We start from the raw sequence: 11,909 nt of genomic DNA, 5'->3' as shown, positions 1-11,909 counted from the left end.
AATTGTTGATGTCTGCTCTCTTATTGCAAGTGTTTTTTGAAATACATATAATTTCTTGAAATAATCTTTTTGTTGAATTGTCTTCAGTATCTAAAATTCAGGTATTTTTGAAAGCTAAGCTGTAGCCATACTTTCATAAAATAGACATATTCTAGACGTCTGGTGGATACTTATTTAAAAAACAAGGTATTGTAACTTTAAATTGCTTTCATAAATGTTTGCCAGAAGAGTTGCCTTTGCTTTTTTAGAGCAGGTACGTACAATGACAATAAGTCTCGGCTCGAAAAGACATACTCTAGGCATCTAATAGATATTGAAAATATCCAAGACATTGGAGAAATTTTCTTGACATCTAGGAGATATTTAAAATATCCAAGACATGGATGGCATTCTCTTGACATTAGTAGATATTTAAGATATCCAAGACATTGTAGACATGTTCTAGAAATATGGAAGATATTTTTTGCTATGTGGGATTTACGAGAATTATTATTTACATATACCTAATTAAGATCTTAATTATTCACACTGAACAGGACTAAATCAAAGGCAAGGCATATCCTAGTCAACACAACAATTATGGCCACGGTGTGCCCGAATTGTGGTTTACCTGTGGTAACTATGGCTATGGCTAGCCTCAGCTTGCCATACTATGGCCCGACCATTGCCTGGCTTGCCAAACACATATGCAACTATGGCCACACTTTGGAAAGCCACAGGTGATAAGTTTGGTTACGGTTGCTATTGATACAGCTTTGTTGATGAGTTATCAAAATGAGAGTTGGTTGATTTTATCGATATAACGAAAGTGTGTTAAAGGAAGAAGAATATGTATTTATTTAAAGAGAAAAGGCTTCCACATTATTGATTTCATCAATTTCGGCATCTTTACGTGAGTTTATTGTGAAGTTGAAATGTGGGGAAGATTAGATAGGCTACCATAAATGTTGTAATGATTGAATATGTTGATTTTACCTGCTACAGATTGATTGGCCCATAGGCCTAGTTAAAATACATGCATGTGGACATTTAACACCTTTCTGTCTCAAATCCAAAGCAATATTGTAACACTAGCTTATCTGCGATACTGTTTTGTTTTTTTAGTAGACCTAGAAGATCACTAATGGTTAAATTATGTTCTTTACGGTCTATTCACTGCAATAATCAAGTACTTACAGGGGCGGATCCAGGATTTCTTTCTGGGAGGGCACGAGGAGACCTCGCAATACAAAACTAACGCAATGATAATGGGACCGTATTAGAAATCTTGCATATTTTTTAAGAGCCTGGGGGAGGCACGTGGCCCCCCCCCCCTAAATCCGCCTATGAGTACTTACAAACATATATGTATACATACATTGAATAAGTATTTTTCTTTGCATTTACCTTTCTGATACTCTACATCGCAAAGTGTTACTTGGTGGTATGGGGTGCCAACCAGAGGGCATTTTCCCTTAATTGATGGTAAAAATAAATTTTTAATATTTTATTAAAATTTATGGTTCACATTTAATTTTCCAAAACTCATTATTTTTGCATTGAATGGCCTTGATAGGCATAGTGAGGATATAGGAAGGTATTATATTAATCATACGAAGGAATTATTATATTAGTATTTATAATTTGGGGTGGAACATTGTGGCCATAGTGTGGCTATCCACACTAAAGCCACACTTTGGCCGGGGGTCAAAACCATTGTGGTGCCATAATGGCTTGCCACAGAATGGCCACATTATGGCCATAATTGTTGTGTTGACTGGGGTGTATCTTCACCAAATAAACGTAAAATGACAAACTTTTAAGTAAAAATGTATTTCCATCATGCCCAGCACAAATAATGTCTCTATCAATTTGGTGAACATTCTAACACATCAATTTGCATAAAATAGTTTTTTTTTACAAAAAAATATGGTCACATAAAATATAACAGAGAAAAAAAACAGCGGGAGTCTGAAGTTTAGAACTCAATACTTTAGCACAATTCAATAACATACAAGAAATCATTCTGGATTCTGGAAACAATTTATAAATTAATAATACCATTAATGCCGGAAAATAATGACTATTTTTTTCACAGGCTATAAAAATTAAAAAAAGTCAATTCTCTCAAGTATCGGACTGAAAGGTTAAAGAAAATATAGCGCAATACTCAAAGCAACCACCTAACTGATATCGAACTCATGACCTTAAATGTCATCAAGTGAAGTAATGCTACATTAGCATGACCTCACTTATTCTGGCTCCTCCAAATGATTTCCTTACAAAACATTTTTTATAATATCAGTGAAAAAGTATCTTAATATAAACCTTATGTGGAGAGTATTTAATGTTGGCATTTTCCTTACTATACCCACTGTGTGTATATGATAAAATGACACCACGAGCCACATCTGAGCATGGCAAGTATGTTCCCAGCAACCATATCAACCCAACAATAGGCATATTCTTGAGCTCAGTTTAGGGCAAGTATACTTAATTTAGAATTGTAGAACTTCAACTACACCATGTGGATATTTTTCAATCCTTCACATAAATATGAACATTTGCAGTCACCATGCTTGACTGAAGAGGTTACAAGCATGTTTAAATAAAAAATGATGAGAATATTTTCACCTGAAATATTAAAATTTCTCTTATGTCAACAATTTACTCTTTGCATGGACCTTCGTACAACATCCGCATCATTCATGCTGTTGCTGATCAAAGCATTTGGAAGTGCTATTGAAGCCCTAGTGAACTTAAGAACATTTAATTAGAGTTGCAATAGGATGAAAAGAGAAAATGATACCGAGTCTAAAAGACACAAATGGGAGACCATTGTAGTATAAGGGGACACAATGACCCAGACTACCACACTCTATGCAAACCAAAGGTAATAAAGGAAGACTCACGAGAATGCTTATGACTAATTTAAGGAGAAATTAGGAGTTGAAATAGAGAATAAAATGATTAAGCGACTTTTTGATTATTCATTCTTTTTCACTGAAAGGGTGAAACTCAATGAAAAATAAATAGCTTTTGCAGTTTTATGCAAGACTTTTAACACTGCAGGGCTAGTTTTGGCATTCTTTGCCATGATGAAGAGTCCTATAACATTCTTAAATTACAAAAGTGGAACTGTCTACTAGTTTTCCACTCCTGAGTCATTGCTGAAACATTTCATGAGACAAGCAGTCCGGTTAATACTGGAATAATTGCTTTCCACATGTAAGGGATAAATGACTGGTATGAATTTGAGCAGAAGTATGAGTTGACATTCACAAATATGATATGTGAAAACAGTAATACTTAGTAACAACATAACAGTCAAGAAAAGAGCAAATATTTTGCTGTCCAAAGACACAATGGTAGCTGATGCTGAAAATCTGCTGTGTGTTACCCTCTCCTCCCCCTCACGACAAAAGGGAATTATGTTGAAATTTAGTTCCAGTTTCCTAAGAGCCAACACGGAAAACAAAAAGGACATTCTTCATTCTACATCCATACACCAAAGCGAGCATTTCATTGATGAATTTTCAGAAGTACTTAGGTTTGTCTGAGGAATCACTAAATACCAGACTGATCCATAGAAAAAGTAAAGAGCAACACAAAAAAACTTTGTGCAACCCAAAGTCTCCAAAAAGTGCAATGAGCACTCACTCTGCGGCCAAAATTAACACATTGTCTCCGCTAGGACTTACTGGATGCACAGCACAATTTAGGTTGCAAATGCATGAGCAAAACAGCTTTTTCCACCAGTACAGGAGAATCTCTATTCATTCTTGTTGGATGTGTTCTAGCTAGCACATGCCTTGGCATACAGCATACTACGCCTTGTCTGGAGGGACATTCTTAAGACTTGATAGGTCTACAATCGATCAGTACAAAAAGTCATTCTGGCCGTATTCAGAAAGGATTCTATGCGTCCTATTTTAAGACATTCAATACTGCAGTCCTTCAGCACCAGCCGCCACTGCCACCACTCAATGAATGGAAAAGTGGTGTTACCTGCATCCATACTACAACAATGCCATTAAATACTGTATGAATACAAAACAGGTATCCTCTGATGTATGATGCTCTAGCTAACATAGAAAATTGGCAATTGGGCCAGAACAAATTCCAACATATGTACACACACTTCAACTATGAGAGAACATTTTCATGACCATGTGGGAAAACTTAAGAAAGATTCCACATGAAGTCAGATCATGTATTATCAGTGTATTTCCACACTTAATGGATGATTTAAGATACATGAACACCCAGTATTAAAAAAAACTGCTTGAGGAACACAGCAATGGCAAGTAGAGCAGGATGAATAGAATCATGTACATACACTTAAATATTCAAAGTTTTAAAACTCAAATGGCAGATAATTAATCCCATGTTAAAATCATAAAATCTAGGTAGAGCTAATCATGGTCTTAAATGGTGAAGCATTAAAATTTTTCTATGCAAGAAATTTTGATCATTAAAACAGATCATAGGAAATAAGCAGTCACTGCAATATAATTTTTAAATAATGAAAGCTTACCACACATTCTCCATAAAGCTACGTTTTAAAACCATAACAGCAGCGAACCAGTAAAAGAGGAGCATAATACTACACTTGCATTATGCTTGACTGATGATTTTTTTTCAAATTCTATAAGGTACTTAAGGTCTCACCTTAACAAAATTAATACTCCACAGCAAAATGCCATTTTGATGCAAAATTTCAGGAAAAACAGACAGAAAATATGATTACAGCTCCCACATATGCATATACAATAGATTTTCATAAAAGGAAACAGTCACATATGACAATTATTTCATCCTTGGCACACCAAATTAGGTGGAAATACCATAATTCACTTGGCTTTCCAATACTTTTCATACGCAAAGGAGCTACGGTTCACTCACACCTTGCTTGAGGGACGATATTAGTCCACAAGTTCCCACAGGTCATTTCATTGCTCTAATTCCTCTTTTACTTGATGTGCAAATGCAGCTTCTTAAAAAATTAATAAACTCCAGATGAAAAGTACCATGGCACACCAAATATTTCAGTTATTTAGAAGTAGCACTAGATTTAAGTGCTGATTAAACCTAAATCACATTTCTTGGACTAGATATCCAGCATTGTAAAATCACAACCTTGCTCACAAACTTCTATACCTATTCTGTTGACTGTCTTTTTTATAGAGTTTTAAGCTAGAATATGTAATTGGGAAAGCAGCTATCAAAACCAATATGAAGCCTATAGTTGGTCTATACCAGATCCAAGCCACTCCAATGACCAGCAGGGAAAGTGACAGGGAAACAGCAAAATTGAATGATCCCACGCCCATGGTAAGGAGATCATTAAGGATAGAATATCTGTGAACTAAATGAAAAGAATCAAATATTATTTTATAGCCAATACAAAAGAATATTATTTCTATAAATGTTTAACTCTTATTCCCAAACAATTCCATTGCATTGGTGACATGTAAAGTCATGCATTATGTACCCTGAATTAAGAAAAAATCAAATAAAAATTTACATACTTCTGCTTGTAATGTCTATTTAGATCCCACAAAAAACCAAAACCAAGATTCTATTTCAGCTAAGAGCAGATTAATGACTTATATTTGTAAGACATGCAAGGAAAAAATTTGTATTTTTTGCCATGCTTGCAACTCAGCTGTGTGAATATCACGAATAACTCGGGGCTAAAATAACTGAATAACTTCATGCAGGTAATTTAATTTTTACCACATTCAATGTAAACCTAAGATGGTACTGAAAACACCTATTGCTTGTGATAGTTTGCGGTGAAGAACTCTATTTCTCTCTCTCGAGATTGGTGGATAAAACATTAATGATCGGTAGATAACAGGGCTACGTATATGCTGTAAGCATCACAATTGCCTTCATTGGATCAAAAAGTCAATGGTTAATAAAATAATAGGAAAATTGGGCTCTTCAAACCAACTTAGAAGCAGTTGTTAAATTGTCAGTCAAGAGTACTGACCCGTCTTCTTCTAATTTCAATAATGTGATTATATTCTCAATCTGATTGGATAAAGTCCATCAAGCAAAGCCTAGAAACCAAACCTACATAAACTAATACTGATAAATTACTAGGAATCTGAAGTTAATTAGTAAGTATGAAAAATGATTATCTGAAGGATATCCATAATTTAATCTATACACGGAACCAGACTGCACATTTAAATCATCATTTCCATTCACACATGAGGTAAATAGGTTAGCTGCATTTAATATAACTTTAATTTCAGAAATTGTTCAATGCATTTTTTGCCCAAATAGAGTACATCTTGTGAAAAATTATTCACCCAGTCCAGTATTTAATGTAAAAATATATCCAGTGTAGAGACAAACAATTTTAAATGCCACAGCACAGAAATTCATGACTAGCTAATGATAGAATGTAAACTTACCAGCAGTAAATAGTATATTTGATAAACATGTGCATCCAAGAAATGTAATAAACCAGCCAATGAATCGGATAAGCCATGTGAGCCAAAACTTTTGTGAATGCTCATCATGAAAAATTTCTTCCACTGATAATTTCCCATGACGAAGAATAAGGATGTCATACCCCGATAAAGTTTTGTATGGTACAAGCTGGTTGCCATCCTGCATAGCAACAATGGTCACCTGAAAATAAAGAGAAAACTTATTTTACCATTCAGGGCCAAATTTTAAATAATAAATTAACTTATTTAAATAATGAATGGAGCTTCATTTCTTCTAGACTCTCCATGAGGCAAAACATATGCACCATAGATCAGTGTCCTAATGCTATCTATTGCCATTCATCACTGGACCACGCATAGGAATATTGGTTCATAAAAAACTCTACTGATTCATTGGCTTTGAAGAAAGCTGGGTGGCTCAGTAGTCAGAGAATCCAATGCAAAATCAGAAGGACTGTTGTTCAGTTCCTAGCCAATGCAAAATGTTCCACAGATTTTTTAGCCTTCCTTCCAATGCCACACCCCCATCAAATGACACCATCATCATCACACCACTCGTATGCTTTCCTTCCACATGCTTTCCTTTTTCCTCTCTCTAATGAATGTAGTTACCATATAGAATAACCAGTTCAATGAAATTTGAGATATTTAAGGCCATATTGGGCTGATCAGTAATTTAGGTGGTGATGAAAATGACTGCTGACAACAATTTGGCTGAAGCAACTTTTGACAATTCCACTCTGGAAAAAAATAAGTCCCTAAGACTCCAATACTGTATCCCCCATTACTTTTCTCACAGAGATTTTGGGCAAAATGGAGTGGACTAGGTATTTTCGTAGCATTGAAGTACTAGAACAGGAACGTAACGCGAAGAGAAGTTAAACCTAATTTCATTCCATGACATTAGTGAAATGCAAAGGAGGGGAACTAGGAAAAGCGACTACAATGAAAGATGTAAGCTCTGTTCGCTGGAAAGGTATAGGAATCACATAACATGTCACAAGATTCATATCTTCACTATTAAAAAATAAAATGATGGATAATTTGAGCCAGTTTATAATATTGAAATGCCTGGGCCAAATGTAGTTCAGATTGAGCTCACCAATCAAAACCAGATTGAAGCAGAAACCAAAGACACCACGTTCAAGCTGAGAGTGAGGAAAGCTATTTGCTAATCCATAAATACAGCTGAAGTCTGTTAGAACGACTACGGCCAATAGCAAGGGTAGTGCTTGTAGCAAGTGATTTTTTTGTGTTGGTAAGCATATGTAGAAAATCAAAGTGAGAGCATCCACCAAGAGTGACTGCTCATGCTTGCACTGGAACTAGGACTAGCTCATTACAACACGGATGTCATCTGGGATGTATACCCATCAGGATACCCCTATGCTAAACTTCGACCATAGGATGGAATGTAACCTTATTTCAGATGCATTTCACCAAGATAAGGCATAATTGTGGCAGATAATGAAACCTAATCATCTCCTCAGTAATTTACTTATATCACTGTTCACTATAAATCTTATTTCCTTGCCTGGGAACCACCGTGAAGCTAGATGCTGATGAAAGCAATATTGTATCCAACCAGCCCATTGTAATGCTGTTGCTCACAGAATAACGTGAGGTTTCAGCAGCAATTAGCTATTTTTTAGGAGACTTTCAGTCCTTCTTCAGCGAACCCACATGAATAATGTATGGCGAACACAAGCCATCACTTGAACACGACACTTAGGTGATGGCACTCAGCCTCCACGATCTTGAGAATGCCCTTAAGAGTGATGGTGTACCCTCTGGTGGTACCAGACAGTAGAGTGAGTTGCTTCGTATCTTCTTCTTGATATCTTCGCATGATAATTTTGCATACCTCACGGATTGATAAAAAGATACTCCATGCCATTCGGCTTTCGCAAGTTGGCATTATAATGTGCGATTCTCCAAGGATTGTCAGCACTGGTCATAACAGACTACCACTGCAAGGGCAAACCCAGGATCATAACTAGGGGGGGCAAACCAAGTTGTGACATTAGTGTATGAGATTATTTCCTTGAAAAAATAGTTTTATTTTAGCTACATATCTTATACTAATACATATAATTTTTTGTGGGCTTGAAGAAAATTTGTTGAATGCTTTTTTTTTCAATTCAGTACTGATTTTGCTTAAAGACTTTTACAATTTTTGCTTCTAGGGTGGGGGGGGGGGGAGGCAGCTGCCCCATGTACTACTGCATAACTAAAATCACTTATGAACCCTCATGAGCAAAGATATCATCAACCATATTTCTGATTATTTTGGAAACCTGAAAATTTCTAATTTCGATTCCTTAAAAGTGGCGAATGAACAACTTTTATCAATTCCAATTATATAACTGCATAAAAAATTTATCATCAGCCTGAAATTTTGCTAAAGTAGCGTGTTTATTTGTTTGTGTATTTTTATGCAAACTTCTCCGCTACATCACATCGCATTATGCAATTAATGAATGGATGCTTTTATCATCACACAATTTATTGACATGCAATATTAAACTGCCGATTTTTTGACAGAAGCAAACAATACCCTATGGCTTCATGCCAGACGCCTAAGGTTTGCCTAGAGAAAAAATTACATTAATAATCAAGGATGACATACCACATCTCCAGAGCTTCCTGCATAAGAGAACTGAATCCGTATGTCCCCCACCTCTGGATTCCACACATCTTGACTATGATAATAAAGCCCAGCATGAAGTTTAATATCCCTCCTTTCAGGGCGTTCATCACTGGTCACCAGAACAAAATCATTAAACTTGTCCTTCAGGGCATCACCCAATTCAAAGTTTCCAACACTTACATGCTCACTGACATACACTTTGGATTTGAAAGGGAATTCTCTGAAATAAAAAATTGAGATTTCCAAATTTAAGAGCATAGACAAATTACTACTTAACAGCTACTATAGATAAGTAATCACCAAACTTATCTTAGCTAATTTAACTAAGCTTAACTTACTGGAAGTTGGTTATGTTTATAATGAGTTGCTAAGTTCCTATCCACCCTAATTTACCGTATATGTCTGAATTTACTCCCCCCTTTTTTTTTTCAAAAATGCCTGTGGTAAAAGTAAAGGGGGGGACTATATTCAAACACATTCTTTTTAACTTTTCCCAAAACTGACGCCTCAAAATTAGGGGGGGGAATATATTCGGAGAAATATGGTATTTACACATTGAGTGCCGGCTGCTAAATTTAAAGCCCAACTGAAAAATCTAGCCATTTTTACTATATTCGTACATTTTTCAAAACATTAGCATCAAAAAAATAATTATATCGATGTGCATTTCAATAAAAATGGACCTAGCTCTTCTTTCCGAATGAGTTGAATAACATTTATTGCTAATTTTTTAATACATAATTTAACAATGAAAACCTACTGTTTTCGAAAAACAAAAAAGTTGCAACATATGATGTACCGCCATAACATGCATTATAATTTTTTTAATATGCTCAATTTGAACTATTTAAAGCATGGAAATCATATAAAATCATTGTTCCAAGCAAGGAATTATAAATCCTGGATGAGAAAAAGGGTCAATGCACCCTCAACGAACGGTCCATTGGCCCAAAGAATTTTTACACTAAATGGACTAAGATAAGGATGCCGGTAGCTACAGAGGACTTTTCGTCCTCAAGACATAAATTGAACTCTTTTTCCATCGAGCAGTTGATTTTTGAAAAAACAGAACCCCTAAGCAGTAAACTGGAAAAGTACCACGGGCAAAATATTAAGGCTTCACGCATACAAAGCCAATTAAATGGAAAGACGTAATATTACGTCCATGGCAATCCTCAGAAGGATTAGCAGGACGTATTATTACGTCCATGGCACGCAAAGTGTTAAAGGCAACCGAGTTTTCACACTTTTATGCTACCACCTAGGTCACTGGATCATTTGGGTTACCTATATGAAGGCACAGTTTCTATGAAACTTGGGTTGGTTAAGAATACATAAGCATCAACTTAAACTTACAAAATTTTCATCAAGAATACCAAAGATATTGTGCTATAAATATTGAATGAAGTTCCATGTCACTTTCATCACATTTTCCGCAGAGCATCTTCACTGTAATGGACATTTTGAATTACTTTTGAAATCCTTTGTAACTATATCTCTGCATATGCTATACATATGACACTGGTGGCTCAAATGGTGACCCTTCAACACCACTACTTTTAGGGATAAACAAACCAATGGTTTGATATCTCCATCCCATTTCCGTAATTTGTGACAGCTGGGTGCCTGAAGACGTAAATTAAATCTAATTGCCACAGCTCAGTTCTCATCCCATATTGAATGCTTTAAAGCAATAATTTGCCATTATAATTTAGAGGCTGAAACCTATCTATAAGAAAAAAAACAATTGATTCAAAATTATTACATTCACATCTTAAAAATTTTCCCAAGCTTCCTTTTTGGGTGGCAATATAATCACCTTATGAGGGTCTCACAAAAATAACTTAACTAGTCATAATGATCAAGCAATATCTTATAGGTAGGTATACAGTTAAGAAAGGTTAGGATAATTACTTCAAGTTGTGATGACCATAAGGAATTGAAAAACTTGAACTGTCAATGATCTTGTCTCTCCACTCGGTGGCATACGAATAGCTAGTTTCTGTGTGGACATGGTCTCCTTCATGGTACTCCCTGCAAGAATGAAAATAGCATGAACAATTATTTTTAACTTGATTAAAACTTTAATGCTCTATGTTGCAGGCGAATGAGTTTTTTGAGAAACGCTTGCTGGGAACCTCTTCATGGAGGAATGGTCCCAAAAAGGGAGATAACTCACACATGGTAAGTTTTCAAATAGTTGGAAAAAACTGATAATGATTCAGAAAAAAAAAACAAAATGACTAGATTTAATGTGATTTGGACACTCATTTAATTTTTTTTGGAGAATAAACCATTAAAAAAATATGGGAAGAATTTTCATTAAAAATTTGATGTCACAATGTTCTACAAGATCAAAGGCTTTCACAGATGATAAATATTTAAATAAAATTAATTTCAATGATAAAATTAAAGCTCATTTGCCAAGAAAAAATTCTTGACATTACGCTTCAACATGAAATTGAATTGCAATGGTCAAAAATCACACCAGAAAAGGACAATGAAAAAGCAGGGATATCTAAAAGAAAGTAACCTTGTATTCTCTTCTTCGATCCACTGATACATCTGTACTCTTCGTTTTAACTTTACAGCAGGGACAGAAACTCCATACTCAAATTCTGTCAACGGCTCACTTATATCCAATGATCCACTAAGATGGACTAATTTCTTATTATTTTCCTCAATAATTGGATCAGTAGAATGCAATGGTATCACAGCACTCATTCCTTCTTCGAGAGATCGAATGGTCTGAACAGCACGGCCCTTAAAAGAAATGAAAAAAATTATTACTCTCAAAATAAAGATTGAGGCAG

The 11,909-nt window shown here is 35.3% G+C and overlaps 1 protein-coding gene across 3 annotated transcripts in view; it reads right to left on the bottom strand.

Annotated features, from left to right (window-relative positions):
* Window positions 1-1,793: 1,793 nt before the first annotated feature.
* The window catches only part of LOC124171759 (transmembrane protein 43 homolog), a 100,454-nt gene continuing 90,338 nt past the window's right edge, over window positions 1,794-11,909 (bottom strand). For all 3 annotated transcript variants that reach the window (XM_046551055.1, XM_046551054.1, XM_046551053.1), the window contains 5 exons: window positions 11,630-11,859; window positions 11,011-11,130; window positions 9,076-9,316; window positions 6,408-6,627; window positions 1,794-5,347 (listed from right to left, as the gene is read on the bottom strand). In XM_046551055.1, coding sequence (XP_046407011.1) covers window positions 5,124-5,347; window positions 6,408-6,627; window positions 9,076-9,316; window positions 11,011-11,130; window positions 11,630-11,859 — 1,035 coding nt within the window. In that variant the 3' untranslated portion in view covers window positions 1,794-5,123. The remainder of the gene's footprint in view (window positions 5,348-6,407; window positions 6,628-9,075; window positions 9,317-11,010; window positions 11,131-11,629; window positions 11,860-11,909) is intronic.

The sequence above is a fragment of the Ischnura elegans genome, chromosome X (assembly GCF_921293095.1).
Source record: "Ischnura elegans chromosome X, ioIscEleg1.1, whole genome shotgun sequence".
In the NCBI taxonomy this organism is placed as follows: Eukaryota; Metazoa; Arthropoda; class Insecta; order Odonata; family Coenagrionidae; genus Ischnura; species Ischnura elegans.
This window is presented reverse-complemented; position numbering and strand designations above follow the sequence as displayed.